A 19,930-nucleotide genomic window follows, 5' to 3' on the forward strand; every position below is an offset into this window, starting at 1 on the left:
GCTTCGTGTTGTAGTCCTTAGAACCTAGTATATTGACTGGCACGTAATAAGTGCACAGTATACATTTTTGTACATTTTACTACTGTCAAAGAGGAATTAGATATCTATAATTTCTTTCAAATTGACATTTGACCACACATTGCTTCTCTTGGTCCTTAAGCTTCATTGTTAAAGCTCATTAAATTTTTGTGCACATTCTGCATTCCTTGAATCTTTCAGACTCAAATATTGCATAAGTGAAAAAAATCTAAGTTTGGATTAAAAAGAAAAAGAATTCTAAAAGAAAAATGTATGTATTTTTTCTCAATTATCTGGCTCTTTAGTCTGTTTAACTAGAAACACAACATCCTTATGGCAATGAATGCTAAACTGAGGACTGGGCCATTGCCTACATTGGAGTTCTGTGGTTGAGAGCAAATGATGTGTGTCCCTCAATAATGGAAACCAGTTAATTCCTGTCTTTAAAGAACTTTGTGAGACTCAAATGACAAAATACGTACTAGAAGGTGCTGCGTCAGAATGCATGTAGTGCCCATATGCACCTTTGGCCATGTGATGAAGTTTTTGAGACCCTTCTCAGACTGTTTTGAAATGCATAAATATTAAATAAGTAGAATGACATGGAATAAAATACTTTAAAATTATGTTGAAATACAATCACCAAAATAGTTTAAAGTGACATAATAACAACAGTTCTTTGTGAACATATTTAATGTGACAATTGTGAATTTAGTGATGTAGCGTTTTGAAGTAAGGATGATCCTAGTGCTGTTTCAAGGTATCTGTAGTCGTTGTAATGTAGCTTCTGCTGGTGCAAAGCACCAACATGCCAGTTCTACCTTGATTTGTGGACTTAAAATTGACAAATGTTAAGCATCCATTCGAGGTTAGTAATTTTTCTTTCTTTCCCAAGCCTGGCGATTCCTTGAATTCTGTCCATTACCTCCAAGTTTAAGAACTCCTAAACCATAGTAATGCTAATCATTGCAGCAGCAGTATATTTTAAAGGTAGTATCTGATAAATTATTTTGAATTCAGTTTCGTGAATATTTTTGGATTTAAGCTAAGACTTTGAGTGTCAAAATAGTTCAGTAACATTTCCTGAGAATATTAATTTCAGAGTATAAACCTTTAGTTAGATGTATAACTTATATAACTGGCTAATCGTGAATGATTGTTTCTGGACCTGTTATGTAAGATATTAAACTTCTTTTCTAAAATCATTGCCAGGATCAGCCAAGATCTTGCTCTCATTGCTCGGGAGATCAACGATGTAGCAGGAGAGATAGATTCAGTGACCTCCTCAGGCACTGCCCCTAGTACCACAGTAAGCACTGCCGCCACCACCCCTGGCTCTGCCATAGACACTAGAGAAGAGGTAGGAGATCTTCATGGAGAAATGCATAAGGTTCTTTCTTTTCTTGATTTCTTTTGCTTTGAGCTTTTTGCTTCGTTTATTTTGGTTATGTCCATCCTCCCTGTTTGCATGCAGCTCTGCATTTGCCAACTTTTCTTTACCAAATTTCTTTTATGTTGTTGTAACAAAATGAGTAAAGGCTAGCATTTGGTCTACTGTGAACATAAAGCTATAAAATTTTGTTAAATAAAAACTTTGCATGCTAATTTCTGATCCAATGTGAGTATCAATTATATCTGAAAGCAAACAAAACTTCAATAAGTAATTGAATAAGTTTCCTTAGAGTTTGGCTGTGAAAATATTCTGATTAAAAAGATACTTTTATTGTTATTAATTATGATATTTTCATAATCCAAGATAAAAATTCTATAATTTCAGTAATTTAAATATGGATTATTGTGTGTATAGCAGTATACACACAAAGTATTTGAAAATTGGATGTGTATAGTATGTGTATATATATATACATAAAATATCAGAATTTTATGTATCATAAACTTTTAAATTATAAACATTAAATTAGCATGTGTAGGTTATTGCCTGCCCTAAACCAGGACATGTTACTGTACAACTCAGTAGTACTATTTGTATAAAATTGTTAAAGAATGTGCCTTTAATGTATAAAAAAACAATGGTACACTCATCCTTGGGTATCCATAGAGCATGATTCCCAGAAACCAAACCAAAAATAAATCTGAGGATACTCAAGATTATATATATAATGGGATAATATTTACATTTAACCTGTGCATATCCTCTTGCACACTTCAAACCATGCTTAGATTATATATGAAATGTCTTGTGAATAGTAGTTAATTGTGCTGTTTGGTAATAATGGCAGGAAAAAAGTGACTGTTCAATACAGATGAGATGACTGGTTTCAGTTTGTGGTTGGTTGAATCCTTGGGTGCAGAGAACGAACTGCACTCTCTGCCATGGCAGATGTTATGATTTTGGATAGAAAAGCAAGCAGAGTTGTTATTTAAAATATAAGTTCCTATAGTTTGGGAATTGGCCAAACTGCCCTAACTGCCTGTTTTTATGTGGCCTAAAAGTTATTAATGAGTTTTGCATTTTTAAAGAGTAAAATCATCATCATCATGATCTATTATTTGAAAATTATATAAAATCCAGATTTTAGTGTCATTCATATAGAGTTTTATCAGAACACAGCCACACTCTTGTGGTTAACTATCACCATAACTACTTCAGTGCTGCTGTGACGGAACTCAGTAATTGAGATGCAGTCTCTAGCTGCAAGGCTTAAAGTATTTCTTATTTATCTCTTTACATAAGAAGTTTGCCAGCCTCCAATATTAGTTATTTTATTGCTCTGTGTTATTTTTATAATCTAGTGTTCTAAATAGTAGCCAAAATGGCTAGCCTTTTTGAAGATTTAATTCTAAAATGTGCTTTCTGTTACATTTCCTTCTTTAATCTGTTGTTAATGTTCATTTTGTTTTTCCTTCACGTGTTGTCTAATTTAATAAATGATATTTCATCAGTCTGTGTAGAGTTTTGTTACCACGTTGATCAATTGTGATTGTGTACAAAATTATCCTTATTGGTGAAAAACAAAAAGATCTTATTGGTGGCAAGACATACACAATTCTTCTGGTACATTTAAAATTATATAATTTTTCTCAGATTTCTAACAAAATTTGTCTAACATGATTATACATTTTCTCTCAGTAAAATTACTCAAACATTTCATTGAATAGACTTCCATTTTTCCTTTTTTGTTTTATTCCCAAATGTTGTACTAGACTTTATTCCCTCTTCAGTAAACCCAAGTTACTTAGTATTGTACGTATGTAATTTGCACTGTAGATGGCAGTATATCATTTTTACTAATGTGATTTCTGTAGCACTATTATAGTTTCCTAAGACTTTTTTGTACTTATTTTCTGGATTTAAATTTTTTTCTTTTGTAAACTTATTTGAAATTTGTGATTAATATATGTTGTGAAGAAATTTGGAACCTGGATATGGCAAGGAAAAACATGATAGGAACTAGAAAAGAAAAAGAAATATATTTTACACTGGTAAAGCAATGTGAGAAAAATGAACTCATTGTCCATTTATATGGCTCAGTTTTTTCTATTTACCAATCTGTTTTTCATTTGGCAAAAGTAGTATCCATAGAAGAAATGAATTTAAAATAATTGCATATTTTGAATTTTGAAAATAAAGTCTATATAGATGAACATCTAGCTTTTAAAGGAAATACCTTTGAAACATTTTGAAAAAGAGTAATTGGTTTATTGAAGATGTCATGCTTCTGTTACTACTTGAGAATGGAATAACTTCTGTCTAATCTTGAAAACTGTAATTTCAAATGCACAGTTTTTCCAATTACTCTGTTTCTCATAATGATTTGCTTTTGTCCTACTAGTTGGTTGACCGTGTGTTTGATGAAAGCCTCAACTTCCGAAAGATCCCTCCAGTAGTTAACTCTAAAACACCAGAAGGAAACAACGGCCGCTCCGTGGCTCAGCCTGCCGAGCCCCCTGATCACTTAACAATTACAAGACGGAGAACCTGGAGTCGCGATGAAGTAAGTAAGCCACAAACATTAACAAATGCCAGGAGAAATTATTCGGTCAGTAGGGCTAGGGAAAGAGTGTCTAGCCCTATGGAGATAAGATGAAACGTCCCAACATCACACGTACACAAATAATTAACTCCAAATGAATGTTGTTCATGAAAAGCAATAAGCAAAGATGTGATACTTTTAGTAAGAAATATGTGAGTAGCTTTCATCATTAAGGTAAGGAATAATTTCTTAAAGGACACAAAGTGCTTTGATTCTAAAAGATGATAGTAAGTAAGGAGTACTATCAAAAATACTTTGTTATACCAAAAATATATATAGTTACTAACTTTTGGAAAGCATCTTTGGAAAGCCCACAGTTAGCATGTAGGATACATAAAGAAATCCTTCTAATCAGAGAAAAACGTACCAATAGAAAAAAATCTTTGAAAAGCAACAGTATTTTACCAAAGAGAAAATACCTAAGACCTGTATAATATGACCCAATATTCCACTTTATGAATAGATAAATCATTTCAAGACTTAAGTGAGATGATTTAATAACTGTAGAGTTGGTGGCCAGGAATTTTTAATATTCAGCATTGGAGAGAATGTGAGTGCACAGGATTTCTTATGTGTTGCCAATTTTGGTTAACTTTCATTCTGAAAAACAATTTGACATCATCTCCTGATATTAAACCAAAAAAAAGAAAAACAAAAAAAACAAAACCATGATCAAGCACCTGCTGGTGTGTTTATAAGAGACTGCCTGTCCATCAACAACAGAAAGTTTTGACAAGGGTAATTATACAGCAGAACCTACTAATCTGAGGGAAATATATTCTAAGACCTTTGGTGGATACTTGAAACAATCGATAACACCAACCCTGGATGGATATAGCGGAGCTTCGAAATGTTTGTGGAAAAATGGAATTAAAAAGCATATTTATTTTGGTTCAAAAAAAAAACCTTTAGAATCCATGCATGATTTTTTACATAACATTTATTCTCCAAGGATCTCTTAAAGACCCCTTGCATAGTTTTGTCGTAGGTGTATATATTTATAATAAAACTTGGTTTCTAAATTAGCCACAACAAGTAATTAGCCACAACAAGTAATTAGCAGCAGTAACAATGAAATGGAACATTTACGGCACTGCATTATAATAAAAATCAGATGGCTATTTCTCCCTTCCTTCTTCCCTTCCTCCCTCTCCCTGGATTCCTCTCTATTGCAAAATTTTTATTATACTATACTTAACCTTTAAGGATGTAAGGTGGAAACTAAAAAGAAAAAGAAACATATTTTACATAGTAAAAGCAATGTGAGAAAAATGGATTCCTTGTACATTTATGTGGCTCAGTGCTTTTTATTTACCAATCTGTTTTTCATTTGGCAAAAGTAGTATCCATAGAAGAAATGAATTTAAAATAATTACATATTTTGAATTTTGAAAATGAAATCTATGTGGATGAACCCCTAATTAATAAAGGAAATACCTTTAAAACATATTTTGAAAAAGAGTAATTGGTTTATTGAAGATGTCATGCTTCTGTTACTATTTAAGAATGGAATAATTTCTGTTGTCCAGAATGGAATAACATCACGTGTGTGATGAAGGGTAATGAGATGAATGACGTAGGCATTATGACCTAACATTAGGCTGCTAAGAGTTGCTTGTGTGCACGCACTGTGATTCTGTGACAGTGGATCTGATAACTGACTAATGGACAGATAGCATATACAGTTGTAGATACACTGAACAAAGGAATGACCCAGGCTACATGACATGTCATCACACTACTCAGAATTACATATATTTTGAGATGTTTGAACTGTTTCTTTCTGGAATATTGCTTTTAATATTTTTGGACTTGGATGACTGCAGATAGCTGGGAACACAGAAAATAAAACCATCCATAAAAGATGCTACTATAGTTGCATTGTTAATAAACAAAAACTCAGAAACATAAATAAGTATATAGGCATAAAAAGTGAATATTCAAACTGATATTTTCATCAGTTGAATAAATATAGTTTAATCACCATAGTAGTAAACCGGATTAAAAAGAAAAAAACAACCCGGGCCCAGTGCAGGAACTATGTTGATATGTAACCGTATAAATGGCATTTAGCAGAATAGCATTAAATGACAAAAATAAGTTCAAAAAGGTTATTAGATGCTTCTTTGTCATCAATATTTAAAAATGAAAATATAGTTGGGTACTATATTTGAATCGGTAGATGGGCCTTTCTATCTGTCAAATAAATATAATTTTTAATTCATATATTTTTATGCAGGGTCCCAAGGCTTTGGGCCATCCTCAACAGCTTTGAGGCCACAAGCAGGGAGCTGGATGGGAAGTGGGCTTCTGGGACATGAACTGGTGTCAATATGGGATCCCAGTACGTTCAAGGGGAGGACTTTAGCCACCAGGCTACTGCGCTGGGCCCCTTTTAATAAGATTTATTTATTACATTTTATTGGAAAGTCAGATAGACAGAGAGAAGGAGAGGCAGTAAGGAAGAGTTTCTTAATTCTTGAATACTTTTAACTTGAGCCAGCTCTGCTTCCAGCTTTTTGATTGTTTCTTGCTGGTGACAAGAACTATATTCCAATTCTAAGATTGTTTCTTCTGTCTCATTCATTTTATTATTGAGATTTTTCTCTGAATTTTTATTTTGCATTATTGCACCCTTCATTTCTAATAATTCAGCTTGATTTTGTTTCAATGTTGCTATTTCCTGTGTGACTTGTTTCTTTAATTCCTTGACCTCCTATATATGCTGGTTGTTGCTAAGAAACTTTATAATGAGTTTTATGAATTTTGTCTACCCCATTTTATTGATGTATTCCTCAGTTGACTCTAAGGTTGCTCCTTTGCAGGGGAATCTTCAGTAACATTCATTGTCACTTTGTCTCTTGGTCTTGGTCATTCTACTTCTGGTTAACAGATTCTTCTCTTTGAGGCAGGTTTCTAAGCTGTGTCACCCACAGGCCTACTGTTGAATTTTACCTGTTGCATTTGGTACCCAGTTCTTTGTTTGCAGTCGCTTGTGCCTCTCCCTCCAGCTAGTTCCAGGTCTGGTCTCTTGCGTTAGGCTTTCACCACAGTCTCCATAGCCCCAGCTCCTTCCTCACCACTTTCCACCTCCTGTGATACCATACCGAGACAGCACTGTTGTCTGTACAACTTTCTCACACTTCCAGTTCAAGCAGTTCCCAGGATTAGGGAGACACCAGTTGTCCTAAATAGGTTATTGGTGGTGGTGATCTTGCCAGAACCTGCTGGCCATTAGGTCTGAGGGCCACATGGAACTATTTTGACCCACAGGATGCCAAAGTCCGTATTATTTTCTCTGTGGGACCAGTGCAATGCACTTAACTAAAAGTGGGTTCACTCCCAGTATAAACACAAGCTCATGCTGTCCTTGCAGTCTCATAGCCTTTGCCACCCTGTACAAAATGGCACCTGATAAGCCATTCATGAAGTTCTTTATCTGCTGGCCATTAGGTCTAAGGTCTACCTGGACCTGTTTGGGGTGGAACCTGTAAAATACCACATTGGTGCAATGCACTGAGCCAGAAATAAGTTCACTCCCAGCTTAGTGCCTGTGCAGTCCTGTCCCAGAGCCTTTGCCTCTCTACATAAAATAGCACCCGATATGGCTTTGGTGGGGGTTTTGGCTGTGAAATCCACCCTGTTCCAGCACCACCTGTTTGGTGTCTGCTGCCCTCTGTATGCTCCTGGTCAAATCAAACAAATCAGCCAAATAGCAGTTCCTTTTCCTGGGTTCACCTGCTAAGCTCCCCATGAACCTCCCTTCCCACCTGCTTGCTGGTAGAGTTCTGGCCACTGGTGGATCACAGACGGCTGCTTACTGAAAGCTGTTGGAGTATCTTGTTATTGCATCAACACACCACTGTCTCCACTGCTTTCCCGTGTCCATTAGTTTCCAAATGTCCCTCTGCCATTGGCCTGTACTCTCCTATTACCTGGAATGTGTCCTCTGCTTAACCCTGGCTAATGATTCTCCATCTATTTAAACATGTCCCTGCCCTGTTCTGCCATCTTGATTCTCTGATGTATCTGTTTCTTTATCCACTCCTGTTTTGACAAGCATCTGGGTTCTTTACATGTCTTTGCTATTACAAATTGTGCTGCTACAAATATAGGATTACAGATCCCTTTCTCATATTCATATTTCATTTTCTTTGAATATATTCATAGAAGTAGGATAGCTGGGTCATGTGGCAGATCAATTTTCAGTTCCCGTAACACTCTGCATTCTGATTTCCATAGTGGTTGTACTACTAGCCTGCGCTCCCACAATGTAGGCCAATCTCACTGGAGTTAGGTGCAACATCAATGTTGTTTGCATTTATATTTCCTGACTACTGGGAGCCTGAATGGTTTTTCATGTCTATTAGCCGTTTGAATTTATTCTTTTGAAAAATGTTCTTTTCTCTTATGCATTTCTCCATGCAGTTTGCAGTTGTTAATTTTCTGAAGCTCTTTAAAAATCCTGGATCTTAGAACCCTATTGATTATGTAGTGCGCAAAACCCATTCTGTTGGTTGCTTCTTCACTTTGTTGATTGTTTCCTTTGCTGTACAGGAGCTTTTTAGCATACAACTTCACTGTAATTCTTAGAGAAGTTTGCTAATCCCTTGTTTTAGCCATGAATCTCAAATGGAGTAGTACCAATGCCCAGCTTAAGTAGGTTTTAAAATTTTGTGTTTTCCACTGGATTCCTAGAGAACAAACATGTACATCTTTGTTTTTATATTTTGTGAAATAATAAGTAATAAATTTTGTGCTTATTAGTACTCTCAGAATAGGCTCCACATCAGGGACCCTAGAATGACATCAAGTGGTCATCCCACATCCTTGACTGGTGTGGTTAAGTTACAGGGAGTGGCTCTCTCCTCCTCTCTCTCCCCTTCCCCCAGGAAGAATGGGAAGATTGGAAACAGTTGTCTGATCTTTACCCCATTCCTCGACCTTTCACATCCCAATCGGTGGCTTACACGGACATACATCCTCCTTCACCATGTAAACATTATCATAATTAAATCTATTAAAAAATAAAATAAATGTGGTACTTTTAAGTTTTAATTATAATCAACACGAATGCCAAATGCTTCTAAATGCCACTGTATTTTGCTAATGTTCTGGTAATATTTCAACATCTATGTTTTTGTTTGAATGTTTCAGGTCATGGGAGACAATCTGTTGCTGTCGTCTGTCTTTCAGTTCTCTAGGAAAATAAGACAATCGATAGATAAAACAGCCGGAAAGATCAGGTATTTATGACCCCTTGCCTATGTGAGCAGTCACCTGTTCCTCTTTTCCAAGCCTGCTATCACAGCTTGTAGAAACCAGAAAAGTCAGTGAAACTGAACCTGACGCTGCCACTGCTTTGCTCTTTACTTTTTAAAGATAATAACTACATGCTAAACATGCATGCTGGGCAATCGACTCTTTATAATTGAGAATAAATAGCTATAATTGCTTAGATTAACTTTATTATTAGTCATATATGTTTTTGCTTGTCTGTGGAATAATGGTTGAAGTTAAGATACTTTTAGGGCTTTTTTTGTAAGACTTCAAATTTTAGTTTTATCTTTGTCATTAGCAAAATGACCAATATGAAGCTCTTCTATCAGTCAATTGATTGAGCAGCTCCTTGCAAATGAAAATGAAGTAAAAACTTCATTTTTAGTTTTGCATTAAAAAGTACTTATTTCTGCATGTTGACATTGAAAGTATGGACATGTAGCCTGGTGGCTAAGGTGTCCTACATCCCCCACTGGCATGCCTACATTTGGATTCCTGGCTCTGGCCTCTGATCCCAGCTTTCTGTCAGTGCCCACCCTGAGAGGCATCAGTGTTACTCAAATGATTGGAAGACCCGATTTGTCTTCCTATTTCCTGGCTCCGGCTTCAGTTCAGCCTTAACCATTGTATCCAGTGGATGGTGAACCAGATCAGAGCTCTCTCACGCACGTGCACTCTCTCTCTCTCTCTCGCTCTATTTTCTTGCTCCTCAAGTAAAAACGTAAGTTTTAAAAAATGAAATTATAATGCAATTACATGATTCAAAAGAAGTCATTAATTTTTTAAATGTTTCATAAGTATTTAAAATATATATTATGTTATACTTTTAAAATACCATCTTAAAAATGGTTTCAGTTATTAAAAAGCAGGTTATATCATCTTTCAGTCAAAATTAGAAGGAAATTTAGAAGGCTGGCCTAGATGGCTAAATTTTACATGACCTGTTGAGAAAAGGATTGGACTTTCTTCCTGTATCTTGACATCATGTCTTTATATTCCTAAAAATATAACTGAGTCTCTCCTCATTTTGTTACTTTGAAAAAAAATGACCAGCTGAGGACATTGATTAAATAATTATTGTCTTAAAATTCACAGAACTTAGAAAAATTTTAAATGTGTGAAAATACTTGAGTTATATTTAAACATAAAATGTTTGCCTTCAGTTTGAGTGTTGAGTTTTGCTATGTGGAATAAGCCATGGCAGCCTTTATAGAATAAGGAGAATAAAAAATGTCTCTATTATTGTCTCCTATCTTGTCTCTCCTAACACGATGAGGCACATGTGCCATCAAGTGTGGTACAGGATGTCACGTACCAGGCCAGAGGACAGCCCAGGCAGGCAGGATCACTTCTGGGTAGGATAATTAAAAAAGGCTTTGAGGGGAAAGGGGAAATTTTATTCAAAGGTAGGCATGATTTTTCATCTTCAAATATAAATGAGAGGCCTGGACTTTCTGCATGGTAAGCTCCAGGGTAATTTGAAGAACGGCTAGTCTTTAAAACTCTGTGCCAGAAATTACAAATATAAATGTCTACTGGGTTCAATCTAAAGGAATGAATATTGAAGCTTTTTCAGTGCTTCCTATGGATTAAATTTTAAATGTTTGTACAGGAACTGCTGTTTTTCAGAGTTCTTATTTTATTCTATCTAGAAGAAATACCACATTTTGCAGATGCACAAGTCTCTCATAAAATGCGTATTTGCAAGTAACATACACTTCTTCCTGTTTACTTTCAGTCACCTCTAGGTTGATAGCATATGTGAATCTTACTCTGTGTTAATCAGTGTTACTTTCACTTACCTGTACCTAATGTAACAAGAGCTTGTGATATAATTCATTAATCAACCATCCACAAGAGGTTGATTGTTTATAATCACCTGAGAGAGTCAGTGTCCCCTCTGTCACTGTTATTGGTACTGCCCATAAACAACGAAGACCTAATCCTCACTGTACCTACATTAGGGCCTCAGGATACAATAATTAGCCAAAACGAAATGTCAGTCTTCTGCACGGCTGGGAGACACTCCAGAGGAAGCATGATGGACTTGGAAAAATTCATGATGGTCACACATTATGAACCTAGACGAGAGAACAGAGTGGAGGAGAGGGAACTTGGGAGGGTGGGAGGACAGTCCACTGCCAACTAAATTGTATCAAAAAAAAAAACCAATAAAAGAAATCACCCCTAGGTTGCTCATACAACCTCATTTAAGATATATGTGCTATAATTCATTATTATAGCATATTGTTTGGGAAAGAATAACCAGAGAGAAAGCCTGGACATGTTCACCGTTTTTCAAAACATTTTAGTTAGTGATTGATTCAATCCTGGATGCGGCCCCATGGATCTGAAGAGCTATTATTTCTTTTACCAGTCCTAATGCTGCAAGAACTCTCCCACAAAAACCATAATGATTTTCATAAGCAAATTGTTAATACTGTACTGATTCGGATAACAGGCAAATGGTGAGGAATGTTTACTCTTTTGAGTATTTAATAGTACTTCTGAATACCATCTTTAAAAATTTTTAATAACAATAATTGTACATATTTTTGCTTCACTGTGAGATTTCAACCTATGTATATAACTTGTACTGATCAGAACAGAATAATCAACAATTCCACTTTAGCAGCACTTTATCGTTGGAAGTTTGGAGTTTCTTTTGTCTTCTTGGTCATACAGCACATACCAGGATATTGTGAACTACTGTCTCTCACTGACGTGTAATTCCTTCAATCCGACTCTAATTTGGTACCTGTTATTTAACTTCTCTCTCCACCCCTTCAAGCCTTGGTAACCACTGTGTTCGGATCAAGGAGTTGTTTTTGTTTTTTGGGTTTTTTTCTTGCCTCATGTAAGAGAGAGCATGCACTATTTTGTCGTTGACTAGCTTATTTCACTTATCTTTATCCCTGATTCTATTTACATCATTGCTGACTTTAGTGTAGCTATGTGTAATTGAAATTATTCTAGGCTTGATATGATTTTTTTAAAATAAGATTTATTTATTTATTGCAAAGTCAGATATACAGAGAGAAGGATAGGGGAGAGAGAGGAAGATCTTCCTTCCAATGATTCACTCTCCAAGTGAGCGCAACAGTCGATGCTATGCCGGTCCGAAGCCAGGACCCAGAAACTTCTTCCGGGTAGCCCACACAGGTGCAGGGTCCCAAAGCTTTGGGCCATCCTCAACTGCTTTCCCATGCCACAAGCAGGGAGCTGGAAGGGAAGTGGAGCTGTGGGGATTAGAACCGGCGCCCATATGGGATCCCAGGCACCGCCAGGCCCTTGATATGATCTTGATAATTGTTTCTAAGTAAGATGTTTTTAAATTATGTAGCTTTTAAAAATAAGGTGAATCTAGTATATTAACACTTTAGGAAAATACCTGTAAGAATATTCACTTAGTTGGCTTCTTAAACACTAAACAACTTCCACTAGTTTTAATTCACTCCCTTCATAGAGTCCTCTGTGTCATTGTTCAGATAAAGCAATTAAAGTAGATTTGCAGATGATTCAATGAAAGAATTTGAACGAAAACCAAAAAGTCAGCAAGTATTTCTAAAACTACTGAGTCATGTCCCATAGATTCCAGAGGGTTAGAGTGCATCACATGTAAAAGACAAATAAAAAGTTGGTGATAATTTGCAAGTTAAGAATATTGAATTTGGCTTCTAATTTAAGATATATCGGGGGGAATTTCTTACCAATAATTTATGGGCAGTTTTAATGATAATGTTATAATTTAATTACTAACAACTTAGTTGGTACAATTTCACTAATGTGAATTAAAGTTTTAAAAGAAAACCGGAGACCAGTGCTGTGGTATATAGTAAGCTAAGCAACCACCTGCAGCACCAGCATCCCATATGGGTTCAAGTTTGTGTCCCGACTGCTCCACTTTTGATCAGGCTCTCTTTTATTATGGCCTGGGACAGCATCACAAGCTGGCTCAAGTGCTTTGGCCTCTCTATCTTATGGGAGACCCAGAAGAAGCTGTTGGCTTCTGGCTGCTGGTTTCATTATGGCCCAGGTATAGCCATTTGGCCAATTGGGGATTGAACCAACGGATGGAAGATCTTTCTCTCAATCTGTCCATCTCTCTATAACTCGGCCTATCAAACAAAATAAAATAAATTTAAATAAATAGGTAAATAAAAGCACACTAGGTACTCCCAATTTGCAATCTTTAAAAGAATGTTCACCTTTTGTTCAGCTAGGTGCTTGGCCTATTTCACAAGTCTTAAAAAATAGTTGTTCATAATTAATTCAGCCTATTTTTACCTCAAAATGCCTGTGCTGCTGGTATTCCATCAAGAAGTTGCATTTTCTTTGTAAGAGACAGGTATAGTATTAATTGCAAATATTAGGTACAGTTGTGGGGTTATATCAGCATCTGTGTTTGTTTTATATTAATAGTATATTTTCAACAAAGAATGAGAAGCGTTAAAGAGTTTATGTATTATTTAGTATATTAATGCCTGTTATTTGTTAAATACAGATCTCTCACATACTTAAATCATTAATAATATTGGCACAGTATTTAATTTTAGTTCATGTAGTGGTTTTTCTCCTAGTGTAGCTCTGAAAAGATACATTGTTTCGGTGTTATCATTAACAAAACATAGGAAGTTTTAAAATGTGAAAAGTAAAATGCTTATTTTTTACATTTTGTAGAATATTATTTAAGGACAAAGATCGGAATTGGGATGAAATAGAAAGCAAGTTAAGAGCTGAAAGTGAAGTCCCTATTGTGAAAACCTCAAGCATGGTAGGATATTTTTTTTGAAGATTAACCTACTTAATAACAGAAGTTTGTATAAAGGAAAAGATAACATTTCTTTTTCATCTGTTTGTTGATATACTTTTGTAAAAGAATAGATAAATGCACAGATTTGGAAAATTGTTCTACTTTCAGCTGGATCTAACAGGATTCCCAAATGTTGGTCTTTTCCAAGTTGCTCTGCTTATGGAGAAATGGACCTTTGTACTTCTCAATTTTGAAATAATAACTGAGCTTAGATGCTAAGTTGACATGAATTGTTTCATTTACTTACTACAGAGCTTGTCCTCTATTTAAAGAGTGTGTAAAAATTTGCATTGTTGGAATGTAATCCTAGTATATTAAGATTACAGTTTATATGCCTTCAAAAAGAAAATGCTCAGTGTTTCAAAGTTACTGCACTATTGATCACTATCAACATTCCAGGCTCTGTGCATATTGTGCAGGTTGAATGTCCATTATCTGAAATGCAGCATTCCATATCTTAGAGGTTTTGGATATTTGGGGATCCACACTGCTTCATACATCGGAGTGTCTGGGATTGGGATAGTGCACACACTGTATCCAAATCCTTCGTTTCTTTTTTTGCAGTATGTGAATTCGTGTTGCTAGCCTACAGCAGATAACCTGTTACTACACCATCGTTATTTTTAAAAGTTACTCAGTTTCATTATTAGTGGTTTTTAAAATTTAAGTCTTATTCACTGATTATCATAATTTCATAGCATGCTGCTTTAAAATAATACAGTATCACATAGTTAATGTTAAATGCCCAAAATAAAATGAAAGTAGGATTCATTTTTTATCAAATGTAAATATTCTAAAGCAAGCCAATTTTTGCTATTGTTTTCCCTGCAGGAAATTTCTTCAATTTTACAGGAGCTGAAAAGAGTTGAAAAGCAGCTACAAGGTAAATTTTCTACTGAACTGGTACAGAGAGTTGGCATTTTCTAATAAGTACATTTTATGGGTGTTCCTCACAATATTCATTTTATTTTATTTAATGACATGTGAAAAGTATGAATATACTTTCAGCATATACAAACCAATTATTTTTTTAAAGATGTGTTTATATATTTGAGAAGTTACAGAGAGAGTAGGAGATAGGGAGGGAAAGACAGATCTTCTATCTGCTGTTCCCTTCCCAAAATGACTGCCGTGGCTAGAACTGGGCCAGGTCAAAGAGCCAAGAACTTGGGGTCTCAGGGAGGTTGCAGGGACCTAAGTACATGGACCATTTTCTTTCTTTTCTGAAATAATTTTTAAAAATTGTTTTCCATTTTATAGTTTGTAGGTGTAGGGATGCTTCCCTTTCCCTCACTTTCCTCTCTTCATCATTTCCCCTCTCTCTGCCCCACTGTCCCCTGTATTTGACAGTAATACAGTCCTTCAGCTGGAGTCTCTACTCCAGCATTCTTCCTTTAACTTGTGTCATGACATTGTAGACATAAGCAGTGGTAGAGTCTAGCATTTTGTTGTCAAGGTATATTTAACAGTTTTATTGGGGTCTACTTTTGTTCAGGAGTAGAGATGTGTACTGCATGCTTCTTTGTTTCCCAGTGCTTTAAATGGACCATTTTCTGATACTTTCCCTGGTACCTTAACCAGGGAGCTGGATCAGAAATTGAGCAGCCAGGACTCAGACAGGCTCTCATATAGGATACTAGCATTCTGCTGCAACTCCATCCCCTCAGATTTCTCATGAAAATAAAATTATACAAACCTGATATAAAAACTTTAAAATACTTAGTGTTTATAATTGATAATAGGCTAGGTGCTATAAACTAAGTATAATGATTATAAATAATATAAAATAATGAAGTATATATATAGTTTAAAATCTTTTTGATAATTAGCATTATTTAATTTGATAATTCTTAAACTGTACTGGTGGTGTGACCTCAAATGTCCATATATTCTATGAGAAATAATAGTTGCTTGGACCACAAGAAAGGAGTGTATCTGAGCTTTGGGGACCAGAAGGACAAGAAAATGAATGTTTGACTCCTGAGTTTTGCCACCTCAACTTGACAGAGACTTTGGTTTGGTTCCTGGGAAATCCAGGTCATATATAAATGATTGTGTGTATCTTGACCCAATAAGTAGGACTGAGTCAACTGTTAATTCCTCTCAGTCTTTATTTGTTGAATGATCGTAGGCATACTATGTAAGTGCCTAATCCTTAACCTTTATTCAGCATTGCATATCTAAGGATTAAGTATCTCTCAAGCAGAAGTCACTTGCTAGCACAATTTGTGAGCTGGTAGAATAAGGGTATATTTTTAAGTGATTGTTGGATCTACAGTGCCTCCTTCTGCCAACTACCTACTCGGTCCAATAGCAAGGTGAAAATAATGAGAACTTTCCTTCTCAAGGTAAAGAAATTTTATATTGAAAGCTGATCTGCAACTGGTTGCTTTCATTGTCATGGCAATGTATGTTCTGCCTGCTGGCACTGCCCCAGGATATTACTGAGACACGGACCATTATAGGTCAGTGGTGCACAAATACAGTGGATGCCCTAGACTCTTCCAGGGTCTATGACAACATGTTACAATATATTCAAAGCATGCTAATGTTTCTCTGGCCTCCCCAGCCTCTAGGATACTCTGAACCTTGTCTTAGCTCTTAACCCACAATTCTCTGATTGGTTAATAGGATGAGGGGTGTATATTAAAAATAACAACTAACATTTTTTTACTATTTCTTCATAATAATGGAAATCAGTTTTTTAAAAAAAATTGTATTTCTTGAGTTCCACATACTAGTCTTAATCTCAAAATGCCCACAAATGACTCATAAGACCAAGTATTCAAGATTGTTTAATGTACAATCAGTCATAGAATTATTAAGAGTGAGGTATTGAGTACAGTATTGGAAAGATTGGATTCATTTAAAATCACACAAACACACTGTTAATTGAACTATCCAAACTACCTCATGTTCATATTCAAATTTAACTGCACGGTTTAGAATTATGTCCTATGCCTTTTAGATTTTAATTGCACTCCTCTTCCTTTTTGTTTTCTCCAGCAATCAATGCTATGATTGACCCGGATGGAACTTTGGAGGCTCTGAATAACATGGGATTTCCCAATGCCATCTTGCCATCTCCACCAAAACAGAAAACCAGTCCTGTGAACAACCACAGCAGCCCCGGTCAGACACCAACACTTTGCCAACCAGAAGCGAGGGCTGTTCATCCTGCTGCTATGTCAGCTTCAGCAGAATTTGAGAATGCCGAATCTGAGGCTGACTTCAGTATACATTTCAACAGGTTCAACCCTGATGGGGAAGAGGAAGATGTTACAGTACAGGAATGACTTTCTCTTGATTGTTAAAAAAAAAAAAAAAATAACAGCCTGTGGATTGACTAGGAAATTGGAAGCAGCGTAGTGTTGACTTACACAAAACAAGACAGCTTGGTGAAACTACAATTTGTTATCCCTGTCTTCTTAATTTTATTTATTTATTTTTTACCTATAGTGTGATGCCATATTAATCTTTTCAAACAATTTAAATACCCATTTGACGCACACATAGGAAAAAGGGGACTGTTCAGTTTCACCTTCTGTAGTTTTATGATATTCAAAATGGTGTTATGTCGTTGTACCCTTTCCCATCATAGACCTTTGTCTTTCTTTTAAGCCATGCTGTGACCTACAGACAAACTAAAAACTATCCACCATTTCTGAACCCCCAAGTCTCCTGTGCCAAGCTGCTCCTTGAAATGGACTTCCACTTCATCTGTACAGATTTGTTAAACCATTGTATTTGCTTCTTAATAATAGGATTTATATTAGTACTCATTATCACTGGACACAGTGACATAATACTCGCCACAGTAAAGCAGACCTTTCACAAGAATCATTCTGTGTCCTAAAATTTTCCAACATAGCTGTGATTTATATAACTTGGTTGTTTCGTAAATTGTCTTGGGGTTTACGGAGATTAACTATTATGTTTGCACTAAGATTTACTGGGAGTGGTAGGTGGACATAATGATATATCAATAAGGACTAACCATCTTCTTTGTACATAGGCAATTGATAATACTGTATTTGTTTTAATCCCACAGTGTTTTACTCCACTTTCCAAAAAGTGAATTTGGCACTTTTTTTCAATTTTTTAATGGAAATAAGATATTGTCTCTCATCTTAGGTTCAATGATAACTAGAAAGATTAAACTAGACAGATAGTTCAGGTGGAGTATATTTTTAAAGCTAAGAACATGTATATTGGTCCTGTGTTACCAAGTTTATATGTGACAGTTGGAAAGAAAAAAAAATCCCTTGAAATGATCATGAGGTTAAAATTTTCTTCATTAGGAGACTTGGAGGACCAGTAGTCATAAGATTAGTTGGTAGTTTGACTCCCGAGCGATGAATTTCTTCTGTGTGTTTCCCTGTAGGACCCAGTAATAATGTCTCAGACTAGCACACTTCTAAGGACCCTGCAAGACAAAGGCTTTGGACCTGTGCTACTACTGAACAGGAAGCCTGGGAGACGCATCCTCTGTAAGCTCTTTTTTTCCCCCAGTAAGTTCACTTTTGGATAAGTCTAAAAAGAAAATACTTATCTTTGTGTTTCCAGAACACTATAATTTGGATGAATCTTAACTCAATTAAATATTATTAGACCTGTATTTTCCCCTTGACTCCAGCAGTCTATAAAAGAGAAACTGCAACTTTAATGAAATGATCTTCAACATTTCAGCAATAATCCTGTGCTACATGTGTTTTAAGAAACAAAGTAACTACATGTCAAAACTTTACAGGATTTAAGAAGCCCTGTACTGTTGGACCAGTTAACAGAGATGCAACAAACCTTCTTTTGTAGAGATGTAAAAACAAGTCTGTTATATAATGGATCTCATATTTTTTTTAATTAAAAACAAAATAAATGAACTCTCCTCCTTGTAAAGGTAAATTTCTCATTCTATCTATAAAGATAGAGTTTAAAAAGGGCCTAAGAAGCATAAATTAAAAAAATATAAATGCTCTAATGAAATGAATGAAACAATACAGGGTCGATCCATTTGAAGAAAAGTTGTTCAAAATAGTCACCATTATTCCTCCTTTTATTTAAAGTTTGGGTACTGATTATATCCATGTGGAAAATGGAAGGTAAGGAATTTAGGAAAACATTAGCATCTGCTCTACTTACATTATTGTTTAAGCGTTACACAGTTTTGTTCAGTTATAAACATTTGGCCTTTTACTATGTTATTTTTATTTTGTATGAATACATTATTCTCCTTATTTATTTTTGTTACATTTATTACTTATGTTATTTTGTTATGCATTTTCAACTCCCATTTTTAAATAAAGTGTTTCTGGAACTTTATACAATGTACATTTTATTTATTTTATCATCTGGCTTGCTAATGCTTCATCAATTTACCAAGTTAACTCTTAATATACAATTTTCCCAAGCTTAAAAAGAGAATCTTCTAACACGTAATCGTGTAAGAACTCATATATTTTAATTAAAGAAAAAGTTTCTTAATAAGTCATAGTGAATATAACTCACTTGGCTTAAACTTTATTGTGTATAAATAAGGTCTTTATTTTTAGACACTTTTTATCTTCAGAAATGTTTATGACAGTGATATATTTTGGAAACGGAGTTGAAATTTTAAATGTCTAGAATAGCTTAAGTTTCCGAACTGTTAATTTAGACTAGATTTCTTTCTTTAAGATTATTCAGGCTCAAGAATCTTGAATGTCTTCATACATACAATTCAACGTTCTGAGTTTCACAGTCTGGCCACTTGAAACTTTGAATTACTGTCCCTTTCCTAAAGTTTACCTGTGTGCCCAAATACAGTTTTTGCCACCATTTACATGTT

At 35.3% G+C, this 19,930-nt stretch overlaps 1 protein-coding gene across 11 annotated transcripts in view; it reads left to right on the forward strand.

The window, feature by feature from the left end:
- CEP170 (centrosomal protein 170) overlaps window positions 1–19,425 on the forward strand; it is a 111,765-nt gene extending 92,340 nt beyond the window's left edge. For 6 of the 11 annotated variants that reach the window (XM_040967811.1, XM_040967807.1, XM_040967813.1 and 3 more), the window contains 6 exons: window positions 1,231–1,408; window positions 3,813–3,974; window positions 9,171–9,259; window positions 13,974–14,067; window positions 14,938–14,989; window positions 17,113–19,425. In XM_040967811.1, coding sequence (XP_040823745.1) covers window positions 1,231–1,408; window positions 3,813–3,974; window positions 9,171–9,259; window positions 13,974–14,067; window positions 14,938–14,989; window positions 17,113–17,402 — 865 coding nt within the window. In that variant the 3' untranslated portion in view covers window positions 17,403–19,425. The remainder of the gene's footprint in view (window positions 1–1,230; window positions 1,409–3,812; window positions 3,975–9,170; window positions 9,260–13,973; window positions 14,068–14,937; window positions 14,990–17,112) is intronic. The other 5 variants (XM_040967809.1, XM_040967814.1, XM_040967816.1 and 2 more) reach the window with 3 other exon arrangements.
- Window positions 19,426–19,930: the final 505 nt, after the last annotated feature.

The sequence above is a fragment of the Ochotona curzoniae genome, unplaced genomic scaffold, assembly GCF_017591425.1.
Source record: "Ochotona curzoniae isolate NIBS_2020 unplaced genomic scaffold, NIBS_Ocur_1.0 scaffold_4683, whole genome shotgun sequence".
In the NCBI taxonomy this organism is placed as follows: Eukaryota; Metazoa; Chordata; class Mammalia; order Lagomorpha; family Ochotonidae; genus Ochotona; species Ochotona curzoniae.